This window comes from Apus apus, chromosome 9 (genome assembly GCF_020740795.1).
Source record: "Apus apus isolate bApuApu2 chromosome 9, bApuApu2.pri.cur, whole genome shotgun sequence".
NCBI classification, from domain to species: Eukaryota; Metazoa; Chordata; class Aves; order Apodiformes; family Apodidae; genus Apus; species Apus apus.
The window spans coordinates 8,232,349-8,252,153 of NC_067290.1; the positions used below are offsets into that span (position 1 = coordinate 8,232,349).

Consider the following 19,805-nt stretch of genomic DNA (forward strand, 5'->3'; position numbering starts at 1 on the left):
ATTTCATCTTGTTAGTTGTTTTGCACATCCAGAAATGTGGCTGCTTTTAAAAGTTTATATATGGATTGGGAAGGCCAACCTTCTGGCTCCTGTTTTGGACCATCTAGATAATAAAGGGCTAGGTTAAACCTCCACAGCCCATGGGGCATTTATAGCAATGACCAGCCAGAAACTGCTGTGTTTACTTCCCAGCTGAACTGATCTAAACTGTGATCTATTAGGAAGGCTAATACATGGAACAACACTCTTGCTTTTCCAGTTGCTGTTTAGAGAATAGCGTCACAAAAGATTCTGGGCCTGGGTATCATCAGGCAGAAAGTGGGAGGTGAGCAACACCTCCACTGGGAAAAGCAGAGCTAAGAAATTAAACAGTTGTGGAGTTAAGCTAGTCACTTGCCCAGGGAGACTGCAAATCTTAGTGTGAGTGTGAGACCTTTAACCTGGAAGTCCTGATGATCTTGTCAGTAAAGGGAAATAAATGCTATTCCTTCTGAAGAGGCACTGGCTCTTCAAAAAAACACTAATTAACAAAGAGGCTGGTATACTCAATTTCTCAAGAGAATCCTACAACAAAGATATTTACATTGGAGCAGGATTTATTGGGTTCTTTTGACTACCTTTTGTTGGCATTGAGAAGTCTTCACCTTGATTAAATAGCAGCAGGGTTATGTTTTGCTGTATAAACACCAGAAAATACAAAAAGACAACCCTACTAGTGACTAGAGCTTAAACACAAGAAAAGAATGTTAGATCCACCTGGCAGGTCTCAGGAAGCTTTTGCTTCTGATGCTGGCCTTGCACTGAGCTGAACTGAATCAGCAACTCAGCAAATTCACAGTAGGTTTTTCAAAGCAAGTTCAGGAATGTAAGTGCAATTGATTTTGTTATTTTAAGACATGAGTGAACTCTGGACCTGGTTTTTTAGAGGTGTTGAACATATGCAGGTTAAGCTTTGTCAGTGAGAGCTATAAACAGGAAGAACATCTAAATACCAAATGCACTGTGTCTAATATTCAGAATGCAATATGTCAATTCTAAGTAAAATCAGTCCTACTTAAAGGTCAGAATAATACTTTGTGGTGCTTTAATGAAATGTAAGGAATAATGCCTTTGTATTGCCTTTCCTCAAAAGCATCATGATCAGCTTATTTGAATTTGCTCTTGAGTGCCTTTCTCAGGTTATTCAGTTTATGGCTTACTAATGAATATGCAAAATTCTCCCCCATGCACATGGCAATTGCCCTTTCATAAAGCAGCCAGGCTCCATCTGAGCAATTTTAGAGCCCCAGCTCTCCTATTGAGAGACTGTTATAGAATCTCTTCTATTTAAATTATTTTAATTTCAAGACTACATTTTATTTTTCTTTTTTTAATGGCTAATTCACAGCTATTTACTCCTCTTCCAGCATTTCCCTGGAGCTCCTTCTATTTTGACAATTATCCTGCAGTGAGACAGCAATCAAATGTCACCTTTGTTCAGTTAAGCTAAATGAGCCACAGTCATAGTTCTCTTTTATAGGATCAGTTGGCTATTGTCTGTGCAACCAAGGCATCATTTCCACCCTTCATGTAACACGCAAGTTCATGTTTCATTAATGTTTGCATCATAAAAATTCAGGCTTCTGCTAATGTGTAACATTAACAGGATAGAGGCTTAGTCTAAGTGAATTTATTTCAAAAACCAAACAGATTTTTTTTTTTGCTTGTATTTTTAGGATGAAGAAAAATATTAGCCCATCAGTTTAATTATAATACAAAAATAGATGGATCAAAGACTGATTCTTGCCAGACTGGAAGCAAAATGGTCATCCTGATAGTTCTCTACAGTTCTCATAGGCAGCCAAAATACCAAATGTAGTAATATTTTCGCCTTGATTTTGTTGTTGCAATGGGTGGGGGTGATTTTATTCTTTCTTTAGAAATTTTGTGGAGGAAGAACAGTGTGATGGCTGTTTGCCTCAGAGAATGACTTTGAAAATCCCTGCATATTTTTGTCTTGTTGTGGATGCAGCTGGGACTTTTATGTTTATTAATAACATGTCCTTGAAAAATGACTGCTTACCTAACTGAAGAAGAATAAGGTGGTATTTGAGCATGAATTTGCGTGTGCTCATCTGGTAAATAGATTTCCCCTCCTTGTCATTCTCTGTGTGGAGTTTTACTGGTCTGATCCTCAGCAGGTGTAAATCAGGATAGCTTCACTGATCTGAAAGGGTCTGGCTGTATGGCCCTTCAGCAGCAACTGTGGCAACAAAAATCTCTCTTAGTATGTGGCATTTCTAGATTTGGAGATATTGTTCTTTCAGTCCGCTCTAAGGTATGTGAGACCCACTAGCTCAGATGAGAGGGCTGGAGAGCTCTAGCCATAAGAGACAGACCATAGTCACATTGGATGAGAAGGTTTATTACTGAGCTAAGGACTTTATGGAGCTTTTCAATACTTCTTACCAGGATTAAGGTTGATGATACCTAGACATCTAGGTTCCAGATGCCTTTGTTCTTGATACCTATTTCCTGTACTACTCTTTAACTTCCTCCAGAAAACACTTGCTTCCATAACCCCTTGAGGTGCTGATGGCAGGTGTCACAAACATGGAGTGTCCTTGCTATACTCAGCCCTCTCCAGAACTGGGCTTCCCTGGTGGTTTTGCAGACTTACCAGATTTGGATACAAATTTGATCCCTTTCTATCATTTCTACAGACACTAAAAATCAGCATAAAGATATGAAATTTCATATGATTTGTGAATCTTCAACTAAAAGTAATTTGCATAGTGTCACCATTTGTCAGGGAACTTACAAGATCTGTCAGGACATTTGCATGAAATTGGCTTTTTAAAGATCACAAAATCTTTATTCTCATGATGGTTTTAATCAAATGGGACACGGAATACAGAGACATGATTTAACAGACTGTTACTAAAGATAGTGATTTATTTATGGCTTCTTTCATCCAAAAGGACATACTGTACTTTTCAAACCATGGGTAATGTCTTTGAAGGCAATAGGGAGTATAAGTCACGCAGTATCACATGCAGAATTTAATTCAGTGCCTAGTAATCACTTTAGCTAATTTGAAAGTGATACATGTAACATCAATTAAATTATGTAAACCACCACCCTCTGCAATACATTAGGATGCTCAATGTAATGAATCTTCAATAAAACTTAGTCCAAGAACATCTTCATCTGGAAGTATGTCACATAACTCGGGGCTAGGGTTCCTTTTTTTCTATGGAAAGTACAGTAGTGTCTTTGGTATCTTTAGGAATTCAGGGTCTCAATCTAAAGATTTCTGAACAATATTTTCCTTGGTAGTTCAGTGCCCCCTAGCACTGTGAAACGGAATATGTCCATGTCTGATATTGACAGGATTGAGCAAAATTTAGCAAATCTCCAAGGTCTCTCTGTGTAGATTTGGAGGTTGGGGCAGAAAGGGGAGGGTTACCTGTGTACAGCCATTGGCTCTACAAGAAAAGATGCAGGTGGAAGCACTTCAAGAGGAAAACAGGAGCTCCCTGTGGTGTGAGCTTGGCCTTTTAAATGATATCGTCCTTGTGATAGGTCAGGCAGGCTTCCAGCTGAGCCTGATTAATGTCCAGGGCCACACCTTCATTTTCCTTTTATCTCAATATTTGTCTCTTCTGGCTGTTTTGGCAGCTGGCTTTGCGCAATGCCTTGAGGTACTTCCCACCTGACATACAAAAGAAGCTGGCACTGGAATTTGCTGAAGAGCTCAGGCTGTATGGCCATATCTACATGTACAGGTTCTTTCCTGCCATTGAGATGAGGTAAGGACTGCATGGTTCTCATTGTATTTGGTTGCCATTTGCTTATCAGCTTTCACCTGTGAAACTGACCTTTAAATAGTGGCATTACTGGGCCCTAATTTATGGTCGTGTCATAACACAATAATGAAGTGCATCATCTAAATAAATTGGATCTTCAGTGTGTCATTAGCAGTGGTTACATTTCCAGCAAGGGGTACTGCACATTTTGTGATGCTCTTCTGTAAATCTGTGTAACTGTGATCATTCATCCCCCAGCTTTCATCCTCTGTCCTCATTCTGTCCTCATGAGAGTCCCATGGGACTAGCTGGCTGGCACCCTTTGGATAGTCTGTGGCAGGGCCAGGACAGCCTTGCTGCTGGAAAGCTCACCACCACCACTCAACACAAGGAAAAGGTGGTGCAAAGTTGTGTGCTTGGTAATGCCAACTTTACTGTACACAGAGATCCCAAATGCTCTGCCCTGTGGCCAGTCTTAGCTTCTAGGGGCCAGTCATTACTCAGACAAATGTGTTTGCAATCTGGACAGGAAACTTGCTGCTAGTCCTGAGATGCTGCAAGTCAAGTCTCAACTGAACCAAGATATAAGGTCATATAAGTGGATGGTTTGAGACCTGCTGCAAGTGGTTGGCTGTTTCCCAGTCCCACAGAGAAGGCTTTCTATGCTTAAAAGCAATACTGTATATTTTTTCATTATTACAGCCTGTATCTGACACTGGTTTGTAATGTGCTGTGCCTGTTGATTTTGGAGCATCACTTCATTCTAGGGCTATGTATGAAGCAGAACAGGTTTGGAGAGGGCTTCCAGGGGCTAGCTGCTTGCTTTTTCTTTTTACACTGATTGATTTTTTTTTTTTTTTTTGCATCCAGCAGGGGCCTGGGTAGTGTCTATACAGAAATCTGAATAAAGCAAGTGACAAGAAAGCACTTTGATTTCCACAGACATCTATATTTCTGTGCTGTCCACAGCAGTCTCGGGTCAGTCCTTGCAGGATTCAGCTAAGGGGAGGGCAACTGAAAGAGTGTCTGAAAGCTATTGCAGGGCTGGACTTGAGAGGACCTTGGTCCTGATCTACAGATATGTGCTTCTCCCAGGCAGGCTTGGATGAGATGGTCCACCAGTTTGTTTCCATCACTGACATCAGTGACTCTTTTACAACTTAAAATATATTTTTGTGACCATTTCACTGATCACTCTCTCTAATAGACTCTTACTGTCTCAGATCAAGAAAATGCCTTTTGTTCTTTGTGGTTTGGTAGTATTTGATTTCTGTTCTGTATGTTCCAGGCAGCACAGTCTGACTTGGTTCTGTTCTATCATCTTTCCATACCAGCTCATACTCAGCTGATATCTGAACTTGGGGTTTCTTATGTTCTGAGCAATATTATGTGCAAATACCTCCTCCTGATGAATTGCTACCATTCCACAGAAATCCTGTTGTTATATCACATCAAGCTTAGAAAAGAAGAATGCACTGATTTTAAAAGTATTGTGGAAAAATTCAAATACTTTCCCTCCTGATTTGGCATAAACTACTAGGCATTTGTTTTAGTATCTTGATGTGAAAAGCTAGGATAAAGTGTATATTATGATGGGAGGAGTCCATGTGCTAGATCTGTAGAACATACATACCAGATCTTGGCTCATGAGCTGGTCAGTGGATGTCTGATTTTATTTTGTAGTTGGCATCTTTTGCCTAACCTTTTCAGTGTAACTGGCTTCCCTGTACAAAGCAAGTCTCCAGCCCCTGAAGATCTACAGACCAATCAAAAGATAGTTTAGACATTAGGTCAAATGATTGTATCTACTTTCAGGAATTGTCAGCATCTGTAATATTTTCTTGCTTACAGAAAGGGAAAGAGCAAAACTCTTGATCTTTTTGGTATCATTACCTTACTGGCCTCAGCACAACTGTACTAAGACCTGTGCAAACACAGCAAAGGATCTGTCCCTGCCCTGAAGAGCTGCAGTACAAATCTAGGACTAGAACTTTTAGAGCAATTTAATATAACAAACAAGTGGTGGAGAAGATAACAATGAGATGATTGCAGCAGTTGGCACTGGAGCGTGCTAGTGCTAGGAAACCTGACTCAGAATACCTTTCTGAGGGTTTCCCACACTTCACCTCTCAACTTTCTGGATGAAATGCATCCTAATAAATAAAAAGACCCATATTTCTCTTAACTAGTTCACTATTTGAGAGCTTTTTTGGGACTGAAATTGAAACTGGGTGTTTTTGCTTAGATACAATCTTAAACAAGGACTGGTTGCCTGAAGGCAGCTTCCACTGCTGTAGTTTTCCTTGGCTTTGCAGGACTTAGTTGCCTGGCCCCTGGCAACTGTGTTACAGAGGCCAGTTCCAGCATCCTAAAAATAAACCAGTTAAACAGCAGTAAGAGCTCTTGGCTGCCATATTTATAACCAATTGTGATTAACTGATTCAGCAAATGATAAGCTGAAGACAGTTTGTTCCTTTGCTTAGATCTGGTAACAGAGCCTGATTTGCCCATTAAGGTACGTATGTAATTTCAGATCTCCAGTTTCTCCTTATTTTTCCTTCCCTCCTGAATAAATGCCTGCAACTCAAATGAATGTGTTGGCATGCAGGAATATTTCTGTGGGGTATGTTGTTGTGGCTATTCTAGTGAGTTCTAAACCTTTTTGACAACCATTTCAGAGCATACCCCATAGGAGACTATCCTTGCAAGACCAAATCAGCAGCTGCCATTATGTTGATGATCATGAATAATCTGGATCCCTCAGTGGCCCAGGTAAGGTACAGAGAAGATAAGGAAGCTGGATTCATGGGGCAGCAGCAAATCTACAAGTTACTTTCTATTTATGCTGTCAGAGAAAAAATGAATTTAGTCACATAGGTGAAATTAATCCTTATGAGATGATCATCTTTCCATGGAATAAGATTTTAGTTGTTTATCAGCCTTGTGCTGGTTTTGTGCTCCAAGGTACCTTTCAGGCCCTGTACATGTAGGGCTGGCTGCTGTGTGTTAGCCAAGCAGGCCAACCTCTGCAGTGCCGAGGCAGGCTCCTTGTGGGGTGCTGTGCTAGGATGCCCATTGCTGTGAGGCTGAGCCTGCAAGGGACTAAACATGATGCTTTACTTTTCTTGATTCCTGGGGTTTGAGGTCTTTGTATCAAGTTATTTAGTTTCCTGCTGTGTGCAGTTGTTAATCCAGCACAGTGACCTTACAGACCCCTGAGGGCTTCTACAGCACCAACAAGGCTCACTCCAGCTCCCACTCTATGCAGGAGCTTGGCTGATGCCTGTGAGATGACTAGAGTTCAGCTCCCAGGGCTTTGCTTCTACAGCATGTGTTGAAAAATTAGTGCTGATGCTTCCTGTGACTTGGAAAGCTCATCCCTCGAGGGCAGAGTTACTAGATGGTTAAGGACCAAAGTCCATCCTTACAAACCCTACCCAGTGTAATGCACCTTTTTTGGAAATGGTGGAGGAGAAGCCAAGTAACTGTGCCCTGCTGGTCATAGAAACTTCCAGCTTTAAGTGCCAGCAAGAACCAGGCTATAAGCTGAGGAAGTCCTGGTCTAAGGGAGTTTCCTGGGATGTCTGTTAGAGAAGCTGCAATCCAGGAGTCACTTTGTAGCATTCTGCATCCAAAACACCATTGCAGCCATAACAAGCACCTCATTTAGAAAGAGAATTGCCTTTTTATTCTTAAATTATCACTTTTATTATTATATTCTCTGATTTCAAGAAACTTAGAGTGTTGATGCAATAAGCTATAGAAAATGTTATTGCTGAGATTAAAAAAATAGCTTGGAGATACAGTGAAATGTTTAAAAAAAGTGCTTGCCTTATTGTTTAATTGTCTTTTTCAGTTTCCTCAGGAGCTTGTCACTTATGGAGGGAATGGGCAGGTCTTCAGCAACTGGGCACAGGTAGGAAGGAAACTGCTGCTTTTGCAGCTTGTTTCACAAAATCAGTTTCACCCTCGCCCACGCACATTCTGCTTAGGCAGTTTTGATAATTCTTGGCAGTCTCAAAATACTCCAAAACATCCTGTCTGGCTGGAGGAATGCTCAGTTGTGAGCTGCGTAGATGGGGAGAACTTTTTTTTTTAGTAAGGAGAGCACAGACAGGCCAACAGAAATACTAAACATAATACCATAAACACACTGAGCTGTGAATGATGTAAAGACCAGTTATTTTTCTTTCTCTGATGCATTTGTATGTTCCTGTGTATTTTGCATGCATAATTTTAGATTCAAAAGGAATTTTAGGAACTAAAAAGCGTATCTTTTCCTTGCTTGTTTTTGGTACTTCTGTAGCGTTTTTCACAAGTAGTGGAAGTAAAAAGGGAGTAGATTAGAGAAGTCCAATCCTGGGTCTTTTCCAAGCACATCAGATTAGCTGTAAATATTTACATGCTAGCTGGCCAGATCATAGTGCACTTTACAGTCAGGTCTAGCAACATTATTCCTGAGCTTCTAAGAATAATAGCAGGTAGGTAAAAAACCCTGTCCAAAACCAGAGTTGGGATGTTTAATGCGTGGTTGTGTAATCTCTGCTCTTCTCTATCAAAATAAATACACTTTAATCCAAGTGCTGCAAAATGCACGTGGGAAACATTTTCAGTAGATCTTTGGCATCAGGAGCATATTTAAACTTAGGTTTGGTATGAGCTCAGTTTACCTCAAGAAAATAAAAATGCTGTGGGTCTGAATGCTCTACAGGTGTGTGGGGGCAGGAAGGACATCCAATGAATCACCATCCTGAGCGTATGTGGATAGGCACAAATATGGTTATTGTGAATGCCAAATGTCATCCCTGAAGCCTTTGATGTGTCCCAGGGCCACCGAATAGGAATGGGTGGAGATGTGACATTGAGTTTTGTGGTGCAGAACAGAAACAGCACAGCTACCAAGCTCCATCACTCCAAAGGACAGCGTCACCCCCAAATGTTAAGAAGGTCTTGATTTCTGATCCTGTAGCTTTCATAAGAAAAAGCTGAATTAAGGAGCCAACTTCTGTCATAAAGGATCATGTATACACCTTGTGGTTTTATCTGAACCCAAGCAAAAATAATGGGTAAATAAAGTTCTTAATTAGGGGACAGAAACAGATTCCTTACTGTAGCATGAGACTGAGTGACCTGGGTTTGCTTCCCAGTTTGACTCTGATTTTTTCGTTTGTGGCTAAAGGAAAGCTCAGGCTTCAGTTTCTGAAGCTGATAAACAGGAGTTAAATGGAAGTCTTGGGCACCTTTTGAGGCAACAAGTGTTCAAAACTTTTAAAATAAAAGTACTATGGCCATGCACACTGTTTCTTTATTCTGTGTATTAATTAGTAAATGCCAGTTAAATAATGCCTATTAATTATGTAAGTTCAATATTTCTGATGTGGGCCGTGCCAGCAGTTGATACAGCAGGCTTCTCTGTGCTGACATTCCTTAGGCAGATGCTGGGCTGACATTCCTTAGGCAGATGCTGGGCTGCAAGGTGCAGTAGAAGTGCTGCCAAAGTCAAAAAGATTGTCTTTTCTCTTGTTCTCATCCAAGCCAGAGCTATGACCTGTGGTTGTTTCACAGCAGAACAAACAAAACCTTTTTGTTTTTGCTTACTTAGAGTAGGAGCCACATGATTGATTCAATTATGACAGAACATTTTGTTCTCTGTGTAGCTTGAAAACAGACTTTTTTTGGAAATCAATCATTGCAAAACTTCTAGTGAAAAGGTGTGGTTTGGTTTATATCATCCATGCAGACCTGTGCTTTCTTCTCAATAATTTTACAAGAAAGAACTCCAGAGCTAACTTTACAAGCCTGCAGACAACAGAATTGTTGTTAAAGCTAGGAAGGGGTTTTGCTTCTTTCTTATTAGTTGTGCCTTCCAATGCAAAAAGTTCAAATGATGTTTTTCCCAGCCTGCTAGAGTTTGAGAGTTCAGCTGGTTACCTGTTCTGTCCTGGGACCAGAATTCGATTAGTCACCATTTTTCATTGAACAAAACCGAAATGTAAAAAGCAAGATATTAATTTGAGCAACTTCTTCCTATTCAACTTAACTTAGTCTGAGGAATTAGCAGGGTTAAAAAAGACTGGCTTCAAATCTGTACTTATTTTTTTTCAGATCAAAACCACAACCACAAAGATTAAGTGCCCATCACAACTGGTTTTGTTTATTTCTTGCTGATACTTCGGTTCCATTTCTTTTCTCAAAACTTTGTATCCCTACAGAAACCCTAGTTTCAAGCTATTGTTGAATTCCAGTATTGCTTGGGAAAGCTCCTCTCAGGCCTAGTTGTCACACACTAAAAGTCCAGTGGAATGTAATAGGCTTTCTGACAGGCAGTGAGGGGTGAGTCAAATCTATAGCCAGCTTAGATGGTTCTTTTTGGCATAACTCAAGAGTAACTATTGAACTATGCAGATAAAGATGAGATTAATGAGGCACCCAGGAGAATATAAATAAATTACTTTCTTCACTGTATAATGAAAGCTGAATTTTTTTCTCTGTGAGGCAAAATTATTTCATTTTTAAGTGCACATTTGACTATCCATTTGTTGAAAGGCTGATAAGCACCAGAAGATGCTGAATTATCCATTTCAGGTTAAGATCAACAATACACGTGGGTATTTTAATGACTTTCACAGGGAAAATTTTGCTGTTTGGTTTTGGAAAGATTGCCAGAAAAGTGCTAGATCCAAATGGTTAACCTCAAGATAAAATTAGAACAGCTTTAAAAATGAAGTGTTTCTGGGGTTTGTAATGGAGAAATTATTCCGGAACTTATTCAGACTTTTGCAAGTTGATGATTGATTTTTCCTGCTGAGTGATACCTCTTAATGGCCTTTGTTTAAAGCAAAAATATGCTGAGAGCTCTGGCTGTTATTCCATATGTGAATACAGCTCATTATCTCTATAGCTGCCTTTGTACTCCAAGTTTAGCAGCTTCACAAAGAAATGTAAATGTAAGATGCAAACAGATTTCCTCATTCTCCTTCCTTTTCCTTTCAGTTCTGGTTAGTGATGCACTATTTATCAGAGATGACTGAAGAGCAAACTCTGGTGATGTACAGTGGACATCCTCTGGGACTCTTTCCCAGCCATCGATACGCTCCTCGATTAATCATTACTAACGGCATGGTAGGTATTAGCATCTTGTTTTCCCTTCTCTTCTGTTTACTTTTCAAGTGTTTGCTGAATTAAAACAAAATTGATGCCACCTGACCTTACAACAACACGCAGGAGAATCTGGGGTCCAAATTCTGCAGCATTTATTCCAGCACAGTTGCTCTCACCTCAGGTGTGCTGATGTGCAGTGATGGAGGGAACAATCCTCTCCTTAGCAGACAAATTCTGACCAAGCCTGAGCTGTACATCTTCTTGATGAACACACCCAGGCTCAGTTTAGAAGATTTAAAAGCCCTCAATGGGCAACCAGATGATTATTAATCAGATGCCTGGATATCTAGACAGCTTTTCTTGGAAGGAAAGCTGGACAAGTGAACAGAGTGGTTCATTGCCAGTCTTTTGAGCCATTCATTATCTGTCTCCCTGCAAGCTGGTTTTGTGGCTAGTGAACTGCTTTCCTTAAAACTTGCATGATAGTCACACTGCCAGAAAGACCAGACATCCTTTCCTAATACTAGAATGCATGGAATAAACCACCTCAATTACTCCTCCTGTTTTTCACTGTTTTTACTATATTTTCTATATGTAGGTTGTTAAAAAGATCTGCTTAAATTTGTAATTTTCTCAAAAAGATCTGCTTAAATCTCTGATGTTTGCTGATGTGTGTTGTTTTTTTTTAATTGTTTTCATAGGTTATTCCCAACTATTCCACCAGAGATGAATATGAGAAGATGTTTGCTTTAGGAGTAACAATGTAAGAAGATACTTCACTGTTAAAAATATATGCAATGCTCAACTAAAATTCAATTTGGACTTCAAGGAGTGGAAGGTCAAAATTTCTAATGCAGACAGATTTCAACTGTGCTGCATGAAGTCCTGCAAAGCATTAATGCACACTGAAGTGGAATCACTTAGGATTCTGAGTTAGGTTCAGCCACATATATAAGGATAAAATTGAGGTCGACTGGGAATTCATATTAGGTTTGTGTGGGATGTGGCTGAATTACAGCCTGAAGCCTTGATCTTAGCCTACTTATAGCATAGGCTAGTTCAACTTTCCAGTGGTTGTTTTGCAACCTGCAGAAAACACAAATTATGAAACATTCCTTCACACTAAGTGAAAACTTGGAAGCAACTAGTTATCTTTTTTTTTACTGTAGTTTACCTACTGCTTTTTTTCCTGCTGAACTAGTTAATCAGCACATAATAATTATTCTGTTTTGTTCCATGGAGAGAATAAATTAAAACCACTGAAGAGCTGGGTGTGTAAAGACAAGAAAGCTGGAAGAAATGAAAGGGCATGAATAGAGAATATCTGTTGCCATTTTCCTGGGAATTTCCTAGGAATGTGGAAAACTGTTTGAGGCTAAAAACTTCAAAAGTGACTGTGACTTAGAAGTGTCAGAGCCACTGAAAACCACGGGCCTAAAGATGTCAACAAGGTGAAAAGGAGTGTCCTGATCACTATGCTAAATGCCAAGGCAAGCTTACACTCAGTTTTTTGATCCATGTATCTTTCAACTCAATTCAACGAGATAAATTCTCCTCCAAAAACATCACTAATGAAGTCACTTAACTAAGCTGTGAATTTGGTAACAGCAGATCTTTAGTAACAGATTGAAGTACCCAGGGTTTTTTTGTTATACTGGAGACATGTAGACAGAATTAATGCCAGGCTGAGTAATGTGGTATCATGGTGTTTGTTGCTGCTGTTAGGTATGGTCAGATGACTGCAGGGAGCTACTGCTACATTGGGCCTCAGGGAATAGTCCATGGGACTGTGGTAAGAAACTGTCTTTGTTGATACATTTTGGGACAGGTCTGTTTGGTAATACCTTTTGGAAGAGGGTATTTCCTGCAGGGGCTGGTGACCAGAGTGGTTTGGATTGCGGGGAGAGGATGTTACGGCTGCCAAAGAAGTTCTTATTGCCCACTCCTTAAAAAAATGTCTCCTTCCATTCAGATTGTTCATGTGTCTTAACCAGAACACAGTCTTGAAGGAATCTGCAACCAAAGTCTCAGCTCATATCTAACTACAATAATTGAAGTGTGAACTGACAAAATGTCTTTGGAAAACAACAAAAAAAAATCTTAGCTATTTTCCTTAGCTGTCTTTTGCAGCTATTCTGAAAAAGTCTCTATACTCCAAATCAGCATGTTGGGGAACCAGTGAATGTTGTATTTCATGGTGAGAGAATAAAATAGAACCCATGGTTTCATAACATTTCTTTGTAACCTGCTTCCTTCTTAAAAGATTAAAACAGTTTCATGGTCCAAATGACCCCTGAGTTTCAAAATCTGTTGTAAAAGAGGCAGAGATCTTTAAATTTCAGGGACTGTAGGAAAAATAGTTCCTGCTAATCACTATACTGTGTTATGTGCAGCTCACAGTGCTCAATGCAGGCCGTCGTTACTTGAAGGCAGAAGACCTGTCTGGAAAGGTGTTTGTTACTTCTGGTCTAGGAGGGATGAGTGGGGCTCAAGCAAAGGCTGCAGTCATTGCTGGATGTGTGGGCATCATTGCAGAGGTGAGAGCAATGCTGCTTTCATTCTGTCTGCTTCATATGCTGAATCAGAACCCTTGTTCACCTGACCTGTTTCTCAAATAACTCTGACAAGCCCAACTCAAAAAAGGACACGTTTTTCTGAGATCTGTCCTTTTCATGGCTGAGCATTTTTCACTGCTGTTCCACTCTGCTGACTCACTGGATCAAACTATAGGTTCTTACAATTGCTTCACAAATACTGCAGAATGGTGCTGCCAGGTGAGCCGCTCTCTGTGCTTGAGCTACCCTTTCTTTGTGTGTGAAGGGTGTAACTTCCACAGGCAGTTCCCATGGGAACTGCCCTCTCTTTACTCCGAAAAAGTCTGTGTTAAAAAGGTGTTAGTCACATCACAATCTTTAATACCTCTGGCACCCTTATCAAATGCAATGGAAAGTACCCATTAAAAATGTTATGATTCACTCATCAGGGTTGTGGCTGATGAAGTTGCTTGATGCTGTGATTCTTGGAAGCCAGTGGGATTTTGTAAAACTGGGAATTTTAAAGTTGGCTTCAGTGTGAAAATGGCCCATCTTATTACAAACACAGATGAGAATCCCTTGTTTGTAGACAAGGAAGGTTAGTTCTGCTGAGGGAAAACACTCATGGGGCAGAAGTTCTGTAGTACCACTTTCACGCTTGCCCAAAGCTCACTCACAGCAGATGTTTTGTAGTGTCTTTCATCCTGATGTAACGTTTGTCTGTTCTAAATATGTTAAAATAGCCCATCTATTTCTTCCCATAAACAGAATCTAATAATGAGCTGTGATTCCAAGACTGCTCATGTCCAAGCCATCAGAACAGTATGTGATAGGATCCACTGGATCTGCAGATATCCTTAAGTATAATATATCATGCAGAACCCCAACATAATATTTTTTACAATTATGTATGTCTAAGTTTTGAGCAAAACATATTTTCATATAAAAAAGTAACACTAGTTTCTCCTAATACTTGCATTTTTCAGCTATAATGCTTGTTGTAGCGTTCTGTTCTTATAAAACAGATGGAAGGATGGACTACAGAAACACTGCAACAGTTTTCAATAGAAAATGTTGCTCTGCATTTCTGTGAAAATGACAGTGAATATCTTTAATGCTATTGACTGTTGAGAAACATTAATAATTTTCATCCATTGCTTTCCTCATGACTACCTTTAAGTTCAATACACTGGGGAAACATTCTTGGTGGAGCAGATATGGAACTGACAAAAATGAACTGAGCTATTTTGACTATCTGCCTGTGATAAGCTCTTGTTGCTGCCCCAGGAGAAGACAGATCTTTGAGAACGAAACTCCAGTCAGAGCTTACAGGAGTCGCAGTTCAGATTTCTTAGCCAAAGAAATTTATAACGACCTGGCAGACCTCTGCCGTGGGCATGTCACTTGCTACAATGAAAAGGGTAAGAATATTGCAATCTGAATGATGGGGATTGTAATTAAACTTCAAAACATAATGGGTCAGAGTGCCCACGTGGCTAGCTTGGGTCTCATTCATGGCAGATTAGGGTTGCATCTGTTTTGCAATGATGGTGCAAAAGTGGTTTTGTTAGCACATGAGTTTTTGATATCTCATCAAGTACCCCCTGCAGACAAAATAAATGTCTTCAGTTTAATATTCAATACATTTTTATTGAATTAATTATCTTTACTCAGACTTCTCCTCTGTCACTCGTTTTTCAAATGGTAGAACAGAAAGGAAAGGCTCCAGTGAATGCTCCTCACAGCAATGCTTTGTCCTTTTCATCTCTACAGGGGCAGATGATTTTGTTCAGTAGACTGAATATTGCCTGGTTTGTATCTCCTGTGAGATGATCCTTGTCTGAAATGAGCCTCAGGAGCATGTGTGGATATCTATCTGTGTGTACATATTATTTACTGAAAGGAACTGTTTATGCAAATGACATGGATGAATTGTGCAAGAGATGTCATTTTGTCAGCCAGGGCTCCCGAAGCTCAGACAAAAAGGATTAATGTGCAAGTCTTTTACCTCTTCTGTTTGACATGAAGCAGATTATAATTTTATGAAATAATTGTGTGCAGGGACAGACTATCTCCTCTGAGCTGCATTGGGCTCCCCAGGGCTACACTGGAGGTGACCTTAGCTCATCATATTTGTGCAATTTTTTAAATTGAAATGCTGATTAAGAAACGAGCAGTTTTTGGAAAAGTGTGCTTCAAAGGAAGGTAGAATTCTTGAAGTCAGTGAAGAGTCTAAGACTTTCAGAGAGGGCTGAAGTAAAATATATGGGATGTAATATCAGATTTAAATAGATCTGATCTGTGTTATGCTGTGCTTTTAATGAACTCAATTCCTGTAATTCATACAGACCATTTAATATCTTTCTTCCTGTGCTGATTTAAATAACTCCCAAAGAAGCTGTCCCCCATGGCACTTGATTTTATTGAATAATTTCATTAGCAGTGACACTGATATTGTCATAATCTGGGGTTTTGGAAGGATAATCTTTATTACTGATGTGGAAAATGGTGGAAGGTTTCTGATGCTAAGAATAATTAGGAAAGAAAGGTTTCCTGGTGTTCAGGCAACTCCAGAATACAGAATTTATGTAAATTACATATAAATACTGTGTTAATGAGAAATAACAGAATGGAAATGATGGGGGTGGATTATAGAGAAGTAAAAAAGCTTTAATGAAATACTGGAAGATATTCAGGTTGTGCTCTGATGCGCACACACACCACCGTGGGTGTTTCAATCCATTGCTAAAACAGAAAATTGGCTTGAATTAATTTTGCTACTTGCTTTATGCCACTGATGGCTCACTGTAAAAGTATTAATGACTGGCAAGTTCGTACACTGGACCATTAAAATAGAATCTGTGCCAAAGCCTCCACAGTTTATCTATCCATTTATATCTTTATCCAGCTGTCTTTTGTGCATATACACTCTGTCATGCACACAGAAGCTGAGCACAGAAGAAAGCACAGTTTTGAGATTGAGCTTGTTTGGAGCTTCAAAGTTCAAACAAGAGAGAATTAAAGATGTAGTTTTGTTTTGATCCAGTCTATGTCTCAGAGGCATTAGCCAGCTGGGACAAGAAAATGCTTTCCTCTTTTCTTTGCCATATTTGGTTGAGATTTGCAACCACCAGTCGAAGAACAGAAGTGAGGGTTAATTTTATTCAGCAAACCATTGCTTTGTCCTGGGCAGCCTGGTACAAATGTCTGCCTCTGAGCTGATCAAAGAAAAAAAATAATAATAAAAAAAAAATATATATAACTAAATAGTAATTTTATTTTCACAGAAAATAGCCAGAATTGAAAAAGAAATTGGAAATATTTGAGGTTTTCTTTTTTCAATATCATAATGTAAAAGAAACAATAAAAATTACAATTATTGGTAAATGTTACCTCTTGAATGGTCTTAATGATAATTTTTGGTTTGTAAAATATTTTGGGAAGTGATGGATTCAAAAGTCTGATTATCTTGCTTTGAGCCTGGAGTAAAAGAGAACAGAAGGTGTAAAAAAAAAAAAATCAGAGGTGAAAAGTAAGTATTTGAGCAATCCCTCTACATTTTTAAGGGCAATTTCCTTTACTAATGTACTACTCTTTCTTGCAGGCTAATTGAAAAACCAAAGGTAAAAATGACTGGATATGGGTAGCAGGAGATTCAGAATCCTTGGTATTTCTTTTAGGTTGATGAAGCAGCACTTTTGAAACGTCACAAGCAGGGCTGGCTGATGGAAATCTCTAACAACCTGGACCATTGCATTGCTCGCCTTAGGTATGACTTGCAGTATAACTCACTGGGTTTATCTCTGCTCCCTAATCCTCACTTCACATCTTCCTGCATTGTGCTGTTTTTTTGTGCATATAGAAGGGGTTGAAGGACACGTCTTCTTATTCCAGGTCTGCTTTGGAATGTGAATCCACTCTTCCAAAGAGCAGCAGCCATTAGTAGTGATTACCAACACTTTGCTGCAAGCCACCACCAATATTTCATATCATTTATATATATTAAATGTGTTTTCAGTTTCATGAATATGCATAAAGCAATTACAAACAATGTCACACTTGAAGCATCATTCAAGCTTTCTGGAATCAGTGACTAACAATTACATAAAGGTTGACAGGTTGCCTAGATGGGTGTTAGAAACCACATGTAGATTTTTTGCTGCATTTGACTCATTTATACATTGTAAGATGGAATTTCATAAGGTGTATTTTCTTCAATCAATCTTTTTATTCTATTCTAGAGAAGCAAGAAAGAATAAAATTGCCCTTAGTTTGGGTTATCATGGGAATGTGGTAGATCTGTGGTAAGTAGTATATGTGTGGATAATGGATATATTAATGCTCTTGTTAGTCAACTTGGAATTAGTTCCCAAACTTGGAAGAGATAAGAGGAATTAAACTTTGTGTTGAATTTATTACTCTAGATGCTCATGAAAAACTGTATTGGCACAAGAGGGGTCTTCATCCTTGTGTTCCTGTTCCCATTGCTTCACATGCACCATCTCCTTTTCTTATGGAATAATGACTTAGGGAAAGAAATCCCTGTGATTCTTCCTTGGTTGAAGAGCATTTATCCTTATCCTTTTAAACTTTCACTAATTGAATAGAAGTACTGATTCAATAAAAATAATTAGATGATGGATAGGAATCCTGGCAGTCTGGAGGCTTTATCCAGTGGTTAATCTTGCTGTCACACCATATACCAAGGGTGGAGACTGACCTATAAAATGGGTATGTCACACTGAGATCTGAATCATCTCTCAGCATTCCTGCACAGATAAATGTGAAGTATGAAAGTGGTACCTAAGTCATTGTCACCATTGTTTCCCACCTCCTGGCTGCTCAAAGACCTAGCCTGCCAAGGACATACCTTTAAAAACAACATCTGGAGATGGACGAAGGTCACCTGAAAGAGGGATTAGAATGGGGAATTACAGCTTCTCTTTGAACACTCCACTCATTGTCTTCTCCAGGGAGAGACTAGTCCATGAGCTGGACACAACAGGAGAGCTGCTGGTTGATTTGGGGTCTGACCAAACTTCGTGTCATAACCCATTCAGTGGGGGATACTACCCAGTACAACTGGGCTTTGAGGAAGCAAAGCAGCTCCTTTCCACCAATCCAGGGAAGTTCCGGACCCTGGTACAAGAGAGGTAAGTATTTTGGGCTACATGCTTTTAATCTTTGAGTTTAGTTGCTCTGCAAGGGATCAGATCTTTGTCTTTCTCACAAGAAGTTTGTTGATATTTCAGTAGAAATCTGGAGTAGAGCTACAGCACTAATAACTCCCAACTTTGTATTTATGCATCTGTCACTCAGAATCTGGCAGACATCACTTACCCAACAGTTTTGGAGTATTTTCTAGTGCATGAGATCAGAGATCTGTACACTATTTGTGTTCTATACATTCCTAAATTGCATTAGGTTTTTAAAACATGAGACAAAAAGTACAATTGCATGTGGTCTACCAGTTGGTTAAGAATCAGTGATTGTAACATAAAAAACCAATGGACAAGTTAGTCCATCTATCCTACTGTGCTTCTAGCTGTGGCCAGTAATTGTTTTTTGGGAAGCATACAAGGAGAGGACAATCTCACCTGATCACTTCTCCCAGCTTGCTGCAGCTGTAACTAAGTTCTGTTTAGCATCCTGATTTTGGGGAGCTACTCCTGATTTACAGGTTTGCAAGTCAAATTTGAAATTTACATTACGAAGGGAGCAATTTGGCATTACTTATATAGAAAAAGGAGTACTGTTGCTCTCAGTTGTTACTTTTGAGACTTTACAGCTCCTACTCTTGCTTTGTTCATCTTGAACATTCCTGTTCGAGACTTTTTTTCCAGCAGAAGGTAGAATTCAGGCATATAATCTAATTGATTTTGAATGAGGGACCTACAAGGACCTTCCCAGTTTCCTAATTCCATATCATCCTATTCTAAGACAAATGTATCAGAAACACAAATTTCTGGGAGGTTTAATTTGGAACAAACAAAATATGTTCAAAAAAAATCCAGTTTAATTTCTTAGGCACTGGTTTACCTCTCTAGAGTTCCAAGAGGTTGCACCTATGCATGTACAAGTCTATGTGCAACTATACATGGAGATTAAAACTAGATAATATTAAGTGGAAATGGTATCACAGAACAACCCTAGGGTCTGGTCCACTTTTAGAAACAAAGGGAAAATTGGGCTGTTTTGGCCAAGGGAGAGGCCAGAAAAATTATGTTTAGCCATTCCCAGTTTTTCTGTTTCTGTTCAATTTGTGAATTCTTGAACTATTCTGGGGTTTCATGTAGGCTGTTTTGTGTTGTTACCTGTCATCCTCAGAGCTGGCTGTGTTTCTTTCTGAAAGATGTGATCTCTCTGCTAATTAATGAAGTTC

At 39.4% G+C, this 19,805-nt stretch overlaps 1 protein-coding gene across 1 annotated transcript in view; it reads left to right on the plus strand.

Annotated features, from left to right (window-relative positions):
* The window catches only part of UROC1 (urocanate hydratase 1), a 42,818-nt gene that overhangs the window by 3,810 nt on the left and 19,203 nt on the right, over window positions 1-19,805 (plus strand). The window contains exons 2-11 of the mRNA XM_051627931.1: window positions 3,661-3,791; window positions 6,467-6,560; window positions 7,645-7,704; window positions 10,782-10,910; window positions 11,591-11,652; window positions 12,615-12,681; window positions 13,283-13,426; window positions 17,104-17,192; window positions 17,665-17,727; window positions 18,397-18,576. Of these exons, the coding sequence (XP_051483891.1) occupies window positions 3,661-3,791; window positions 6,467-6,560; window positions 7,645-7,704; window positions 10,782-10,910; window positions 11,591-11,652; window positions 12,615-12,681; window positions 13,283-13,426; window positions 17,104-17,192; window positions 17,665-17,727; window positions 18,397-18,576 (1,019 nt within the window). The remainder of the gene's footprint in view (window positions 1-3,660; window positions 3,792-6,466; window positions 6,561-7,644; window positions 7,705-10,781; window positions 10,911-11,590; window positions 11,653-12,614; window positions 12,682-13,282; window positions 13,427-17,103; window positions 17,193-17,664; window positions 17,728-18,396; window positions 18,577-19,805) is intronic.